General features: G+C 35.9%; 1 protein-coding gene across 1 annotated transcript; it reads left to right on the top strand.

The window, feature by feature from the left end:
- Positions 1-813: 813 nt before the first annotated feature.
- Positions 814-18,352, top strand: LOC6560942. Its single transcript, XM_043214273.1, has 6 exons — positions 814-1,524; positions 12,004-12,035; positions 14,972-15,125; positions 15,628-15,972; positions 16,464-16,844; positions 16,911-18,352. Exons 1-6 carry the CDS (start codon positions 814-816, stop codon positions 17,940-17,942), a joined length of 2,655 nt encoding a protein of 884 aa, XP_043070208.1. The 3' UTR covers positions 17,943-18,352.
- The last annotated feature ends 52 nt before the right edge of the window (positions 18,353-18,404 follow it).

Below are 18,404 nucleotides of genomic sequence, written 5' to 3'. Positions count from 1 at the left end.
GCAGATAATATAATAAATTTAAATTCAAATGGCATTTTTAGCATAATAATAAAATGTAATAAACTTATTGTTATTACTGTACAAATTTAAAGATTTGTTTAACTTTCTACATGCAGTTTTCGTTTGCAGCCGTTCTTATCGATCAGCGTTCGCCGTCCAACAAATAAGAACGCGCTATTTAGCAACAAGTTGGCAGTCCCAACTTCAAAATTCGTGCGGCACGTTTTAATATTTTTTTATACACAGGTCAAAGCAAATTACAAACCTACAAAGTTCATATATATTTCAGTACTACACAGCTACTGCTGGCTTCAGACAACAAAATTTAACGAAACTTAATTTATTATTTATTTACATAAATAAAACAAAGCGGTAATATAGCATTCACCAAAAGTTTGCGTGACGTCACAGCCACTCTTAGAGCTTACGCTCCAAGAGAGTGTCGCAAGAGAGAGTTGCGCACTGCGCTACCTTAGAAATGTGTGCTAAATGATTTCGGCATTCTTATAAGCAAGAGAACATCGGAAAACAACAACAGTTTTCGTTTGCCGGCTGTTTGCAACGCATACTCATCAAAGGGGGGTCCGCAACGCACTTTTTACACTTGATCGCTTGCTCGCTTCGTCTGCGTCCGTTGCGATTGTTTAGTTGGTTTGGTGTTCTTGTTGTCGACACAACAACAAAATATTAAATAAATAAGTACATAAGGAACCTAGCGATTAGTCGGCGTGCAGTGTCGTCCAAGTGTGAGTGTGTGTTCCCAATTTACAAGGAGGGAGTGTGTGTGTTTTTTTGATACATGTTTTGGTTGAAATGGCCGTGGAAATAGCAAACTCAGTATTATCGCTGCAGCCGATGGCAATTGAAACTGAAACCCCTCTCCATTGGCAGCTCGAGGACTATGCATATTTTCACAAATGTGGCGAGATTACAACCTCACCCGATGTCCAATGTTTTGGCTTCAATTGTGCATTCTGTCCGGCAATTTGTCTGCAGCTGTCAGTCTTCATCGACCACATACGAACGCAGCACATGCAGGATATGCGAAGGCGCTATGAAAATGCCGCTGCTGCTGCTGCCAGCGACGAGAAAATCGAGCAAACCACACAAACCGATTTAAATCTAATGATAATGAATATGGACACGAGCACAACGGGAGCAGCAGCAGGAACTACTCCTTTGACCACAACAAATAAACGCTTGAAAAAAACAGCGAGCAATTGGAATGAGAATGTGAATGTGAATGAGAATACTGCACCCATTTGGGACATGGAAATGGACATGGCTCTGGATTTGGTTAACATTGCGCAGACAACAAGCAACAACTACAACAGCAGCAACAACAGCAACAATGCCTGGCAATTACAGCTTGGCAACACGGGAATAACAGCAACAGCAACCACAGCTGAAATTGATTATGTTTATGTTATGCAAAATCCATTGCCACCCTCGCCGCCACCCTCGACGGATGAGCAGCGAAGTCCGCGACTGCTGCACTCGATGGATGCATTTGAATTGCTGCATGTTGACTCAACGATTGTCTCTCCACACACACAGCAACACACCTATGCACACCCACATACACCTGCACACACATACACAGCGACACCCTTGGACTCGGTGGGACTACTCACCACACCGCACCGTTATGAGACGCGACGCGTGGTAAGTTAATCGTTGATTCTTTGACCTGTCCATTGCCACCCTCTCCCCCACCCACTCCTCCACGCCCCTACCCTCCCTCTACGCTGTTTGGCATTTTGCTGATGTTGTCGTTGTTTAACATTGTTTTTCCTGCGATTCCGTAATGCAAAAAGGGGTTTCCGTTATTTGTTGCTGATGTTGTTGTTGCTGGGCTCTTTGTAAATAAGCCCCGACAACAACACTGGCCCGGACACGACCTTCAAAATAACGGCGCATTTGCGGCAACATTGGCAATGCCACAAAATACTAAAAACTGTGTCGCATTTTTATTTATTTTTTTTTAAATACCCTATCTCCATGCAGCATTTATGGTATGCTCGACTAGTGACCGTGCAAATTGAGCCACAAGTTGTTATTGGAAAATAGAAAAAAGTTTGCAAGCAAGCAGAATAGTTGTTTAGCAACTTTTAATTTACATTTAAATGAATTTATTGATTATTTTTTATTAGCTCCTTGAATTGGGTAGTAAAAACTAATTGCCTAATTGCCTAGTCACTATCAACATTTCTTACATTCTCCAATGTCAACAGATTTAAATTTGTGGCCTGTAAAGTTTCCCATATGCGGTCAAATTCTGTATATTCAACATTCGTAAAGTATGTTACGAATGTTAGAAATTCGCCCCGAGTATTTGTTAATGTTATGAAAAGTGAGACAATATCATATGCACCATATATTACTAGAAAGTTAGGAGCTTTTTAAATTACATTTATAATTTAATTTAATTTTTATTGAATTGGAATGCTGTAAGCAAAAGAGAAATTAAAACCTTTTTCATTTTTAAATTTGTTTCTTATTTATTGTGTTGTTTGAGGCTAGTTGATCATATTCTTTAGCATAGATTAATTAATTAATTTAGCATAGACAAATAAATATAAGCTGATCAGCTGTGTTATTTAAGTCAAGCAGTAAATTTGCCACTCACACGTTAATGGAATCACGAAATGTTAGTAATGTGCTTGTAAGAAATGTTGGGCATAATGGAATCGGGCTATAAGAAGAAATTGTTTGACATACAGGGTATATCGTAGTCGAGCTTTTGCTCACTTTTGAGATCTTCTCGTTACTCACATAGCCCCATTGCTGCCTGCTTAACCCGCTGCACAAGTTGGGGGTGGCCAAAGGTGGCTAAACGGCTAAACGGAGGCATCGGCAGACAGTTCATCAGCCCACGAAAAGTTGATCGCTATTTTTACTTTTGCTGGCCATGCGACGCAGTTTTTCGCTTTTCCACATGTTTGGGTTTTGACAAATTTTTTGTGGAAAAATTTATACAGATATATGTATATATTATATATATATTTGATGCCAAGAGCAACCAATGCACATGACAACAGAAACAGCAAAAACAAACTTTTATTTTGCAAAGCAAACACACAATAATTTATGCGCTAACAAAATAAAAACAGCAGATGCGTGGAAAAAGGCCTTTCGACTTGGAAGTTTTGTTTTGATAGCAACAAAATTGGAACAGTTTTTGTTTATATTTTCTTTTATTTTTCAAATTACTTATCGTCGCTAAATACCAATAAAGTTTTTACTCAAAAGTAATTAAAATACCCATTCATGTAAGATGATAACATATACTTAAAAATTAGCAATGCAAAAATTGTTTTTCATACCAATTTCTGAATATTTTTTTTCTTTAAAACTAAATAAAGAAAAGTGTGGCCTAACAGTCTAATTGGAGTTTAGCTACAATTTTCCAATTAAAACACAAAAGGGCCAAGTACTAAAATTAATATTTCAATTGCTGTGAAGTCTGGCTGTGCATTGACAATGCGGGATACGCAAATATGGGCGTTTTTAGCCTTTTCATAATGTGCCCATGTACCATGTGCCAATAATTTTGGATAATTGCGACCTTGACAGCACATTCGAGCCAAAATTGGACAAACATACTTATATATATAGACGTAAATGGTATATGTCCAAAGATATATACTCGTATTTATAGAAATATATCTATATGTATGTCCGCTGGTTGTAAAAATCTTTACGCTTGTTTTACGAATTCATATGTGAAAACAAATTTTGAAAATACATTTAATGCGCATCAAATTCTCGGGTGCCAAATGTGAATTTCGAATGTGATCCGGAAAAATGCATTCAAGCATGTGGGACACTTTAATAACATTTATTAAGAATGTAAATGAACTGAAGCTAGACGAAAGTATAAGGGTATTTTGTTTCACATGTATGTATTCTATTATTTGACACAAATTCGACCATTGTTTAGGTTTCTAGCTGTACGGGTGCGTATGTAAAATATTTCCAATATTATCATGTCGAATTATCGTCACTTCAAAGCATTTGCTATTTTTATACATGCAACACAAGTTGAATTATCGCTTAAACCTCCTAACCGAATATCGATATCACAACCAAATCGACAGCACAATAACAGAACACAGACCCATACGATTGGTGATACTATGTCCCAGACAGGCCACACCAAAAAAAAAAAAAGAAAGCAGAAAAAGAAAACACTTCTATACAATTACGATTAATAGCACTCGTTTTTTACGTCGGAGCACTTGTATTTTATTCGTTTTTTTTTTTTTTATCAATACGGGGTAGGTCTGGGGGCGCATTTGCCTGTAAGCGTTGACGTTGCCATTATCTATAAACCGTGAAAGTAAACAGGCCGGGCAAATTATCTATGCTTCGATTAGGCTGACATTTTCTATACACACCACACGCACAGTGGGACGAGTACATATAACGAATAGTTAGCAAACAAGCTCATTATTTATTTTATTCATTTTACAAGTTGAATTTTAGAGAAATTCGTAATTGTTTGCATATTTCATTATCTGCAATTAATTCTCCACCGAATTTCACAACATTAACTAAATCTTTCATTGTATTCTCAAATTCTCTAATTAAATTGATTCTTTTCTATGATATCACAAATCTCGATCGCGATCGCGATCGCTCTTCAAATGCGTAATCTGACCCAAATAAAACAACATGAGCAACAATGACGTTATTTGAAGCACTTGAGGTAATTTTCCATGGAGCCGTGCAGCAGATCATTTGATCGAACTTTGAGCAAACAACTCTATCTCTGATCCAATACCCAATTCCCAATTCAATCCAACATAGAGCATCTTTTACTCACCCACTTGAGAATGTTATCAGCAACCGTTGTGTGCGGCTAATCAAATAACTTCGTTTTTTTTGTCGATGCTTGTCTGCTATTGAAAACAGCTCGGTAGATAAGGCCAACTGCGGTGAACGGTGTTCTCTGGTTTTGGGTTTAAGGAGGTTTTAATGTTGATTTAAAGACCTGCAAATTGGTAAATTTAGAGCACCTGTCATAAAAACCTATCGCAACGTTGTTTCGATTGGAACTCATAAATCATTGCCCAACTTACCTGAAAGGAAAAAAAAAAACAAAAACAAAAGTAAACTGTGGAAATCGCAATGTGATAGCCAATATAATGTAAGAATTCCATTCGAATTGGAACGTAATCCGCCCAAAAGCGAAATCACTTTTGATACCCACACACCATCATATATCTAATGTTATCTTATCAATTTAATACAATTTACAATGTTTGCTGTACGGCTAATCGTCATCAAAAATAAATCTGTTTTTCTTTATAATTTTTTTTTTTTGGTTCGGTATGAGTTTAACGATATATACGATTAATTGTGATAACAAGTTTTGCAACTGTATGATGATTCCCTCGATATGCTCTACTTTTTTAAAAGTTAAAAATAAGAATGACAAAACGAATTTAAATGTTATTTTTGATTATCTTGATTTTGATAATGAGGAGGATATATAAAGCTTCTCCACCTGGTATTTCTTTCGTCTTTTTTGTTGGCGTTGTTGTTCTTTCTCAAGGTCCCTTCCTATAGTGGAATCGGTCGTTTAATGTGCATGCTAATTTAATAATATATTTGGGATAACAAGTTTTTCAAATGAATTGAGCACAATATGAGCTGTAATATTTGATATACATTTTCTTATATATTGATAAATCCCTCGATAACTTCTATTTGGTTCAAACTAATAAAATTAAAATTAAAAACCAAATGTGAAAGCTATTCTTGATTGTCTTGATTTAGATTAGGAAGAGGATAATTAAACTTGCTCTACATGGTATTTTTTTCGTTATTTTTATGGCTGCGTCTCAAGGTCTTTTGCGTGTGTTCGAATCCATCGTTTAATGTGCACGCTAATCATTGTGAAAACATTCATTTAAATAAAAACCCAAAACAAATAATTAATATTTTATCAGTTGCACTTATTAAATAATTAACATGTTTGATTTAACATTTATTTAGCAAGTTTTGCCTTTTTTGTTTTATAGATACCTACCAGTTTTTCTTTTTTTTTTTGGCATTCCATAACCAAACCACCCACCTGATCGATCAGGTGATTTACCGTCATGATCTTTATAAGCAGTCTAATTAAATTACCGCCGGACTTTTGACAGACTGACTGGCGAAATTATTCGTTTTTGTCTTATAGTCTAAGTTGCGCCATTCACGTGCACAAATAAGTTAATAACGTCGCATTAGCGACTGAAATTGATTGCATCAGGAATACTTAGTGTATTATCTCTGGCCAGTGTAAGTGCTGCGGTATCCTCGGTTCGCTTTGGATCGATGGCACGTACACAGAGCATATCGTTTGGCAGAGACATCATTTTATTTTTTTTATTTAATTTTACATTTTCCAAATAAATACCTTTAGAGTTATTTGTTTATTTATATGTAAAAAAAAAGTTAAAAATTGTATCTAATTTATAAACATTTATAATAAATATTAATATTAATTTATTTAATGTGGATTAAAATCAGACAACAATTTTAAAAAATTTATTTAAAAATAATAATCTTAAACTAAATTTTCAAACTGAGAAAAAATTAAATATATAATATTAATTATTAAAATTCAAAATAAAAATGATAAATCTATGGCAACTAAATTGTAAAATGGTCCAACATTTATTGCAGGGATTAGGGAGAACAGAAAAATAATTATGTAATGATTATCCCTAATTGTGCTTTCCGAAATGACCTAAAAAAAAATACAAAAATCAAGTCTGAAATTTGAAGAATAATGTCTTAGAGTGAATTTCGTAATTTCAAAATTCTGGGGTATATATTTTTCCGAGTGTAGGCTCGCGTAATGGGACAGTCGGTTGTGTACACGTGTCTCAAAGTCTTAGGAATTAATAATATGCACCTTACTTTATGGGCACCTTGGCTTTCAGTTTAGGCATGAGCATCGTGTTCATACCCTATAATTAAGGAAAGCACATAGTCCATTAGACTTAATTGCGCTGCAGTTGTGCAGGATACTTAAGAATAAAACAAAAACAAAATACGAAATACGAAATAAAAGAAATTGCACACAAAAAAAGCATATTACATTTCATACTCTGCCATTTTGTTTAGGGTATCAATTTGTCTGCTATTCAGCTATTGAATGGCTTGGACTCTTGCATGTTTTGTGGCCTTTTGCGCTGTGGTTGGCCTGCGATTATCATGTGAACATATTATAATTTTTTATGGCATTATTTTTGCCATTTTGTTTATGTAGCATACAAATAAGCGCCACGCATGTCGAGACCAAAGAAAATGGCACAAAACGTTGACAGGTGCTTTATAGTCGATAAACTCAATAAGAGTTTTTTAATGAAAACTGGTTTATTTAGCTGAAGTTCAATATTGATAAAGTCTACGGTTTTCAAAACCTTATATATTGCTCTCAATATTATTTTAAAAAAAAAATGTTATTTTCTTGTATTTTGAACTACTTGATTCAGTCCGACTTACACTCAGCATAAAAATTGCCCTACAATTTTAGAGTGATAAAATCACTCAACTCGCACGAACAGAGCAATTTTATACTCTGAAAGTATAAGTCCTTGTTATATCTCATATACCCTGTGTTCAGTCATTAACAAAATTATATACAAGAACATTCCATACATATTCGTTAAGCCCCAAATTGAGCTGAGGCAAACAGCGAGCTTTTTCATATTAAAAAAAAGCAATCCATTGTGTAATCAACCTAAACTTCAATTCTTCAATGCAATGCTCGACAGTTTGACACCGTTTTAGAGCCACGATGTTTTCTTTTGTGGGGCAGTGTTTTATAATGGTATTAAACGTGGTATTAATGGCATTACCATGAATCTTTTATTTGCACTCGCATATAAAAACGGAATGAGAAACTAAGGCCAACACCCAGACCAACAACAGCACCCCACCCACATTTACAGTCACGCATTCCGCTTAGCGAACGCGTTCTAATTAGAGGTCTGATTGAATGGGTGGAATGCGGGTGAAGGCGGCGATGGGGTGAGGGTGTATGTGACGTTTTACCCAACTGATAATTAGCCAATTGGCTCTGCATTTGAGAAAGAAATGTCTGTTGATTAATTTGTGTGGGGCACATAAGAAATTGGAGCCAGAGCCAGAGCGAGAGCCAGAACCAGAACCAGAGCCAGCTGCCTTCCATAAACTGGTCATCATCAAAGGAATTGATTACGTTACCCGCACATACACTTGAATGTATGTGTATCTGTTTTTTATGTTTATGTATATATGTATGTGCTACTGGTAGTGACAAATGCAATAAACAATCATTTTTAATTGAGCATGTACACTCAGAAAAATGAATTGCAGAGGTAATTCATCTTATTATAAGAAAATTTAATTTCAAATTTTTTTTGATATTATTTTCAGCTTATTTTTATGTGAACAACACATAATTCTTTCATTACTCTTATTTTTTTTACCTATATTAGTATTAAACATTATTAATCTGAATTCTGAATCTGAATTGTGCACTCCTATTTTTTTACCCATGTTAAAAATACATTTCTTTATAATATAAAATATGATTTATGAAAGCAAGAAACACTTCTTACTTTTCTTTTAATTTTGCCAATTTTCAATTCAAACTGTGCATTTCTGTATGCATGAAAGATACCTCCTCTCCAGCTACTGTTAACAATAAACTCGACTCTCTGTCGCAAAACGATGACGCAGCTGCTCGGTTGATGAGTCCATTTTGGACTCCGTCTCCCTCATTCTCACCCTGCCTGCGCCGTGCATGTTTTTGTAATCGCCGCGTGTTGCGCTGCGGATGTCACTTATCAACAAACACTTTCAATCCAAAGTGTTACACAATCCAATGAGTGATTATAGTGCTAAATGGCTTTCGATTTTGAATTGTCCTTTGAGTCAGCTATCGTACTTTCCCGTGTCCTCGAATGTTACATTATTAATTGTGGAAACGAGGTCATCTCCAGCTATTTCACTTTTATTGCATAGCATTTTTATACCCTTGCAGTGGAGTTTATAATATTGTCACTTGACGTGACAAGAAGAGGTAAAAATGTTACCATAAAAAATCGCTGCGTGGAAATTTTCCACAGCCATAACTTTGTCAAAACTGAACCGATTTGGTTCTTCTTGCTTCTAAAATAATATTACATTCATAAGTGTATTTGTTGGTCCATTTATATTTCTAGTGTTGCCCAACACTTTTGTGATTTTCTGTCTCTCCCTCCACAAATCAATTCCCTGCCCTACGCTGCCCTACACAGCTCTAACAAGTTTCGACCCCTTTCCATTAGAGAGACCATATGCATAAACACAATAGAAACAAGACTAATAACGACAACCTAAGGCACGCCGAAGATTATATTCCCTTGCAGATCGGAGTCAACCCACCGATAACTAAATTTGCTATGAAAGCTATATGATATGGTGATACGATATTGATAATTAGGAGCATAATAACATGCATAATTTGAGAGTTTGGTTAGGACAACTTATTACTTGCTCGGATACAGCCCTCTCTGACAAATGTATTGCATGCAGCAGAAATACCGATGCCAATTTGAATCACGATCTTTGGGTAATAGTTAGCCTTATCGACTTGGCTAATCAGGAATACGCATAGTTTCGGAAACATCTCCTACAATGCGTTACAAACTTTACGAATAAATTATTATACCCTATAAATAAAAACCTAACTCGATAAATGGTTCTGCGATCGGGTTTCAATTCGCTCGAGACTCGAGCAGGCAGTTGTTGCTCTTGTTTTGTTTGCTGTTGTTGTTGTGAGTGCTTTTTTATTGAATTTTTATGCAATTTTGTTAACTGGATCAATTATTTCAATTGCGTGTTCAGTAAACAGACGCCGCCATGACGCAGAGAGAGCCCCCATTTCCATCAATAGTGGGCAGCGGTCAAGCCCCCTAAAATGGCGCCATGCCATGCCACAAAATACATACCACACCCAATATTTAGCAAATGGAGCCCTTGGAGGAGGGGCACTGAAACTAGGAGCACATCGCGAACGTCATCGTTTCTGTCTGAGTGTTTTTCTGCCATTGTTTGGCACGCTCTACAAACTGCGCGCCTTCGCTGCAGAAATAAACAACAAACAGCTGCTAAACCATTTGCGGCAACTACCAATAAATGTATATAGATATATATACATATATTGTGTATACATATTGTAAACGTGGCATGCAACAGAACCCATGTACGGCCCCACCCTTAGCAATCAGTTTCTCTTCACTACCTGGCAGACAACGTCAAAAACCGCAGAACGAACTTTCGGCGAGGGGCAAAAATAAATACATACATTTTTGCATACCCTGCAACCATAATAAGTGTGTACTAAGGGTGTTTCTTCTCCCTTCCTTTTTACTTTAAATCTGGTTACGTTTTCTATCTGAGTCCTTGCCATAAATGTTGGAGCATTTTACATTTTAATGCACCCAGAAATATTATATCCTTTATTTATTTATGTGTCTTTTTAAATTTCAATTTAATCAGTCAGATTTAATTAATTTCGTTTAATTTTTATCCACTTACAAATAAAACACAATTACGTCATAAAGATCCCATTTGGGACTGTTAGAGGAGGCAAATATATCATTTTTAATTTATTTATTTAGCGCTAGGTTGAGACTTGCTCCAGCTACAAAAACATTAATTGTATTAAAAATAAAAGTGGGCATATAAACATAGTTGTCATAGCATAATTGTTAACAATATTAAGAATTTAATTTCATTGATTTCATTTATATGTCTTGTTTTTGTTGTGCTAAAAAGGATAAAAAGTAAAAAGATAAAAATAACTTGATATACGCAAATAAAAAAGTTGGAAACATCTGAGGATCTTTAAATAAAGTCAAAAACTTTAATAGCCGATTGGCTAAAGTATTTAATGAAGATTTGTGTATACATTTTCAGATTATTTTTAAATGATTTTTAGATTTATGTTTGTGCTTGTGTTCTTCAAATCCACTTGGGATATTCAAAATTCATTAAATAGTGTTTATTTTCAAATATTATTATTATTTTTTTTTTCCAATTTTAATTGAGTTTTGTATATAATTTTTGATAGAGGGAATCTTTTAGTCTTGCAGCACTTCCATTTGTGTTTTCATTTCAGCAAAGTTTGCTACGCTTAATTTTTTGGGGTGTTTATTTCGGGCTGGGTTTTTGGTTGTCGACATTTGGATTTCAGTTTAGAGCGCAGACATTAAATGAATTTTTACATTTATATGCACTGGCTGTTATTGTTGTTGAATTTGTTACTGTCTGTTGTTCTTTTGCATTTTGTTTGCACATTTAATTGAGGTCAAGGTCGGAAATGCTTGAGTTGTTCAGTTAGCTAAAAAGTACCATTGCGCCTCAGTCAATAGAAAGGCCAAGGTTTGGACAGTCCACCGGCAAGGGCACTGAAAATAAATGTGCTGTCATTAATCAGTCGAAATTTTGTTAGCTTTTCCTTTTTGCACTGATTGGACAAATTACCTGCAATCAATTTGTTGTCCAAGGACTACCCTAATTAAGAACAGTACCTGCACTCAATTATATTTTTGTGTTTTGACGGAAAGCTTCAATTTAAAATTGTCAGCCTATTAGACTGCAAGTTTGTTGAAAAGGGTATTTAACGAGCTCATATAAATAACTCGAAATTAACTGAATAGCAATTCAGAGGCATGTTGTGTACTCCATTTCTTTATCTGTGCAGGCAATCGTTAATTTTATTGATTCTCGTAGCAATTATTGCAAAACGAACACAAAACCAAGACTGCAAAAAAAAACAGCCTCGACAATTGTGGCACTTGTCGCCTTTAATTCAAGACAATCATCAGGCGACAACTTCAATTTGCGATTATGGCTCAAAAGAAAAGCAAACAAAACTATTGTGTTACCCAAGCCACTCAGCATAACAAGTGAAATCTAGATAATTCTGCATTTCTGAATTAATGTAAACAACCTACGATATTATCAATTTAGAGTTGCATTAACTTGGCCAATAAATACAGACAGTAAGCGCACCACAAAATACACAGTCTGTTGTTAAATTGTAAACATGAATTGTTGGCTTTGTTGTAATTCGATATCAATGAACTACAATTCAAGTGTTGTTTTTTTTTCTTCTTAATTTTAACTATATATACATATGTATATGTGAATTCCTAAATACAAACTTACAAACAAGAAAGGGAAATGCTCTTGGCTTATCAACGAAACTGTTTTGACGTAACAGGAAATAAAAGTATTTCACATCTGACTTTGAGTTTTTAAAATCAGACGTTTTATAACCTGATAATGTTGAATGGAAAATTTTTAAAAGAGATATAATTAACTTGTGTCAGTTAGTAGTTAACATAACGAAGCATCGCCGATCCCATAAGGTATATATTATATATTCTAGCGAGTCGATTTAACCTTAGCTATCTGTCCACCCAACTCAAAATTGGAATATATATATATATATATATATATATCATATCTCGTGGACCACATATTTTATTGATCAATTTACCGTTGCGTAAATATCGATTTTTATAAATTTCCAATATAAATTATTTATATCATTCCAATCGAGAAAGCAGACCCCAAAAAAAATCAGCGTAGAACCGTAAGTTTCTCCAAATTACATTTAGAAACTATTAAAAATGTTTGCACATATAATATCGTAAAATACTCATGTTCTACAATAATAAAAGTAACAAAAAAATACATTAAAAAAAACCAACAACCTGGAAAAAATACATTTTTCCTTAATTTTACGCTAATAATTTACGCTAGATTTAAGAAAAGAAAAACTCTGGTTTTTAAAAATACACAGCCTTGTGCTTTGGAAATATACTTTTTGTATAATAAGTTCAGTTACCCTTTGTGCCAGAAATATGTAGATTTTTTAAAATTCATGATTTTGTTTTCCCTGATTTTATAAACCTTGAGTTAATTTGGTTCTGCTGTAAGAATTTTATGAAACTCGGTTAAGAAGAATCATTGAAGAAGCATCATATTCACCAAATTACACAGCAGCACACGCAAACATTTCTTATATAAATACACACTCACATATATATGTATATATATATATACATATGTAAATATACAATGAGTGTACGTGAACTTTTCCGAGTGTTAGTTTTGAATGTCTAAAACACTGTACACTTTTGAAAATGTTATGAAGTGATTTAATTTTGTTTGATAAATCCGCCCTTTGAATCCTTTAAAATCGGTCACGTGCCACACTTTTGCATTAATGATTTAATTAAAATGCATATGTAAATAATTTGCCAGCAAAGCTTTTAATTAGTCTCAGCTTTCCCATTTGGTCACTGTTTGTCCTTATCTGAAATTGCCCACGTAGCTATTTAGATTTATTGGGGCATAAATATCTACATATGTTCATGCTATGTGCATTTTTCTACATCCGAATATTATTATATGAATTTATGTGTACAGAGTATTCCAAGTTTTTGTGTCATTCCTAAAGGGTTTTGTTCTTTTTTTCAACCATTTAATGTGTATATATTTCTTGGGTGACAATCTCATTTCTTTTTATTATGTGCGAAAAACCGATAACAAAAGGTATTGCGAAACTCCCTTCAACTGATCTAAAAAAATACAAAAAAAAAAACAAAAAAGAATCAGCGCGTTCATATGACACATGCGATGTGCCCTTGAATTATTCATAGATTTCATTCACAACAAAGCAAAACTCTTAACATACAAATGCTTGCACAAATATACAAATGTATGTATTGATGTGTGAGTAAATTTAAAAGTATGTTTGTAGTTCAGTCTGTAGACAGATATATATATATATATATATATATATATATATATGTCTTATTTTAAATACGACAATTTTCAGGGAACTTGAGCTTCAGGAAATCCAAAACAACAATAGATTTATATGTCTAGATCTGTATGAATGTGTATACATTAAGATATATATAAATATATATATATATATATATATATATATATATATATATATATGTAGTTGTATATGTAGCTGTAACTTTGTGCAGTGAGCGATAAGCGTTGCCGATGACGAGGGTGAAGAATTCCAAAGGCCAATAGCCGCTGATATTTGCTCACTTCTACCACAAGATATATGAGGGGGTTGCGGGGACTTTCCCTTTTCTGTATACGCAGTGTACAAACAAGCAAGAATGACTAAGGCACACCAAAGATTACACACTCTTGCTCCAAAACTGAATTATAAACTTTAAAAAATCGATCAATTGTTCATATGGCAGCTATATGATATGGTAGTCCAATACTGCTGATGATGATATATAAACTCGTAACTAATTAGTTTGTTCCGGTTAGTTTGGTAAAGAAAACAAAATGCTCACACAAGAAATACTCTTTCAATCAATTGTTCGCATGGCAACTATATGATATATACTATATATATATATACATGATTAATTGCAATAGCATAAGTTTTTGTTATTAAAATATCCATTTACTTTTAAAGGCGGTAGCTCGAAGGTGTCCAATTTCAATATGGAAAGCCTTTTTGTTTCGGCAAATAAGAGCATCTAAACTTCCGCTTTGGAAAGATTGGCCGTTCCTGAAAGTTACTATCTAATGACCGATAAATTGGAAGTTCAGACGGACATGTGTATGTCGACGCGACTATATAATTATATACTTTATGGGATCAGAGGCGTTTTATATCATGAGTTGTAAACTGCACGACAAAGTTATATGACCCTCTGCATGATTATCGAAAACGATCATCGACTGAGTGCTTCTGAGTGCAGAACTGGTGTGCAAAGCTATGAGAAACAATAATGTATTTACTTATGCGAATGATTTTTTCGCTTTTGCAGGCAATGCAGCGCAAGCTTCGCGACGCGGAAAAGCAAACTGCCACAACTACTGATGGAGAAGAACAAACGCAGCAACGGCAACAGCAACAGCAACAGCAACAAGAACAACAGCAAGAACAACAACAGCAGCAACAACAATTGCAACTACAATTACAACAGCAACTGGAGGAGGAGAATGTGCTGGAACTAACACCGCCAGCGACGCCGCCAACGCCGCTGCCCCCCACCTCGCCAACCAGCAGCGTTGCGAGCAGCGTCGACATGAAGTTGGTGAGCAACCAAACACAATAATAACAAAATCAACAAAGAGAAATGCAGCTGGCATCGGCATGCCGATGCTTAAATACCCTTGCAGATCATTGTGAACATTCCTCACTTGGCAGCTAAATGATATTGTAGAATGATATTAATAATTGTTTGAGCTATTGTAGCACTTGTAACTGCTGAGTTTATGCAACATGATATAGTGGTCTGATATGGACATATTTATATATTCACACATACAATAAAATACGATTGTATTTCATGCTTAGTCTTGGCTCTAAAAATAAGTGACTAGTTCGCACATAGAACAGATGAATATTTAGCGACTGGGTTATTGGTGCTGATCAAGAGTGTATATATTTGCTCTTTAACGAAGCTGTTATGCGTTTCACACGTTATGGCAAATGTAGAATACCCTATACAACAGCCCACTTATGCAATCACAAATGGTGACCTGCTATTCCTCCACCAACCCCTTCATAACTGTTTGCATCTTCTTCAACTTCAGCGCACGCGTCGCGAACTGGAGCGGAATCGAGAGTTTGTTTGCTCCCTACTGGTGGCCTATGAGCGCAACGAGAAACTCTGGAATCCAAAACATCCCGACTACAAATACAATGCCAAGCGAAGCGTCTACGGTGAATTGGCGGCACCACTTCAGGCCGTCTTCCAGATGCCCCTAACTGGTCCCGAAATCTTTGCGGTGCTCAAGGAGCTACGTGGTCGCTATCGTCGCGAGCTCAGCAAACTGAACTCGCTGGGTGGCAAGTACAAGTCGCGACTCTGGTACTTTGAAAAAATGCACTTCTTGCGTGGCGTCATCGAGCACAAGCGGGCCGAACGGGAGGCAAAGGTAAGCCACAATGCCACAATGCCACAATGCCACAATGCCACATGCAATGCCAAAGTTATTTGCCGCTTAAGTTAATTGACAAAGTTGGGTATATGTCTTGAGCTTCCGATTGTGGTGAAAACTTCTGTTCAAATATTTTCAAAGTTTTCAAACTTTCTATTCGATAGGGAAAATCATTTGTCGGCTAATCGGTGAAAGAAGCATCCTTTACGAACTTTTAAAGAATTTTTAAAATCAATTCAAAACCAATCAGAAGAAAAATATAAGTTTTTTATACCCAGTTTTGAAACACTGATTTTCCAAATTGAACTTATGGCATTTCAAATCAATTTATTGCATCTTCAATATAGTTTGAAATATTAAGAATAATTTTAAAACTAATCGGAAGAAAAATATATTTTTAAATACTTAATTTCCATTTATGATTTTATTTTTTTTTTATATTTAACAAATGAATATTCATTCTACCTACATTTATCTCAAATAAATAGAGCGAGTCTACAGAGAGCGAGAAATCGAGTGATAATGAATCCACGACCAAATCGGCTCAATATCGTGAGGTGCTCAGCTTCATCATTGACAGTTTCCGGCGACAGGAGAGTTTGTGGAATCCGCAACATTTTGACTACAACAATTGCTCCAAGAAGGAGCTGTATCGGGAGATCTCGGCGGAGCTGTGCGAGGAGCTCAACTATGAGTTGAGCGGCGAGGAGTGTTTCAAGGAGATACAAAAGTTGCGGACTCGTTATCGCAAGGAACTGCGCATGGTGATCAAGCACAAGGGTCTCTATCTGCCAAAGCTTTGGTGTTACGATGATCTGGAGTTTCTTCACAAGATACTGCAGGAGCAGATCTTCAACAAGATAAGCAAGGTAATTCAAAGAAGAATTTAGAGATAAAATGCTAAAAGGCTAACAACTTTTATTGTTTACCTGCAGAAGAAGGGCGTCGTGGAAACCATTCAAAGGACTAAGTTCATCAATGCCAGCTGCATTAGCTTTGACACCCCCGACGATCAGCTGCAGTTTGTGGAGATCTATCGCAACTATCCAGCTCTGTGGGATGTGGATCATCCCGATTTTCGCTCAAATGCCTATCGCAGTCAGGCTTTGGGTCAAATGCTCGAGGAGCTCAACACAACATTTCAATGCTCATATACTCCTGCGCAGCTTGAAAAGACGCTGTTCGAGCTGCGCAAGGATTACTCGGCACAAAAGCGTAAAATTCTTACGAATGCCTCCGGCTCGAGCAGTATTCCGTTGCTGCACGCGAAATTGGGTCAATTTCTCGAACCGAATCTCGGCCCCTTTCGCTGTGATGTGTGCGGAGAGCTGATCAAGACCTGTGATCAGTACAAGGTGCATCGTGCGGCTCACGATGGTACCCAGCCATTTATATGCACCCTGTGCGGCAAGGGATTCCAAATGCCATGCAATCTAACGGTGCATATCCGTCGACATCGTCGGGACTTTCCCTATGCGTGCGAACAATGCGACAAGAGATTCGCTACCTCTACCGAGGTGGCCATACATATGCGCACCCATACCGGGGAGCGTCCCTATATCTGTGATCTGTGCGGCAAGTCCTTCAAGACGTGGTCCTTCTTCGATATTCATCGGCGCACGCATCTCAATCAGTCCACGTTTCATTGCCCCATCTGCGATAAGGGTTTCTATGAGAAGAATCGCTTCACCGATCACATGAATGCCCACTTGAATATACGCAAGCATTTGTGCACCGTCTGCGGCAAGACCTTTACCACCTATGGCAACCTCAAGAAGCACACGGAACTGCATTTGGCGGTTAAGAAGTACAAGTGTGCCACTTGCGGCAAGCGTTTTGCACAATTCGCCAGTTTACGCTGGCATCGGAAGCGTGAACACAATTCGGAGCAGCAGCAACAGCAGCCCCGGCAATTGGAGGAGGAGCTAGAGGTGAATGTCGATGAGGAGGAGGAGGAGGAGACGTAGATTAGATCAGCCAACAAATAATAATCTATCGCCATCGATATTTACAAAACAATTAAATAGAATTAGGTTTATTTGAGCTACTTACTTGTAACCTGTGTACTTATCATATCGTCTATATATATATATATATATATATATATATCAACATTTACTTAATTACCCACCAGTCGAAAGTACTTTGTGCCTAATCGCTAATCAAACGCTTAATTTTCTATTAATAAGTGGATGTTGTAAATTACCCTAATGATAGTTGAGAGCATTAGGTTTCCAAAAAAAAAAATCACATTTAAATACATTTTTTAATGGGCTTGTAAATATAATCCGCTCTTTATCCATAAAGCATATATTTACTTATTTGTCAACGCTTAAGGTCTTTTAGATTAACGATCTCAACATTGTTAAGTGCAAAATACACATAATCTATATATTTATATATATATATATATATATATATATATATAT

The sequence above is a fragment of the Drosophila grimshawi genome, unplaced genomic scaffold, assembly GCF_018153295.1.
Source record: "Drosophila grimshawi isolate 15287-2541.00 unplaced genomic scaffold, ASM1815329v1 contig_1369, whole genome shotgun sequence".
Lineage (NCBI taxonomy): Eukaryota > Metazoa > Arthropoda > Insecta > Diptera > Drosophilidae > Drosophila > Drosophila grimshawi.
The sequence above is the reverse complement of the archived record's forward strand: the minus strand, read 5'-3'. Positions and strand labels throughout refer to the sequence as shown.

What these genes read in the sequence shown, in the direction of transcription:
- LOC6560942 (XM_043214273.1), top strand. Translation starts at nt 814, where the DNA reads ATGGCCGTGGAAATAGCAAACTCAGTATTATCGCTGCAGCCGATGGCA. An exon ending in TTGGCCAATAAATACAGACA is followed by an intron (nt 12,036 to 14,971) that starts GTAAGCGCACCA and finishes ACAACAGCAAGA; the next exon opens with ACAACAACAGCAGCAACAAC. An exon ending in TCTTCAACAAGATAAGCAAG is followed by an intron (nt 16,845 to 16,910) that starts GTAATTCAAAGA and finishes GTTTACCTGCAG; the next exon opens with AAGAAGGGCGTCGTGGAAAC.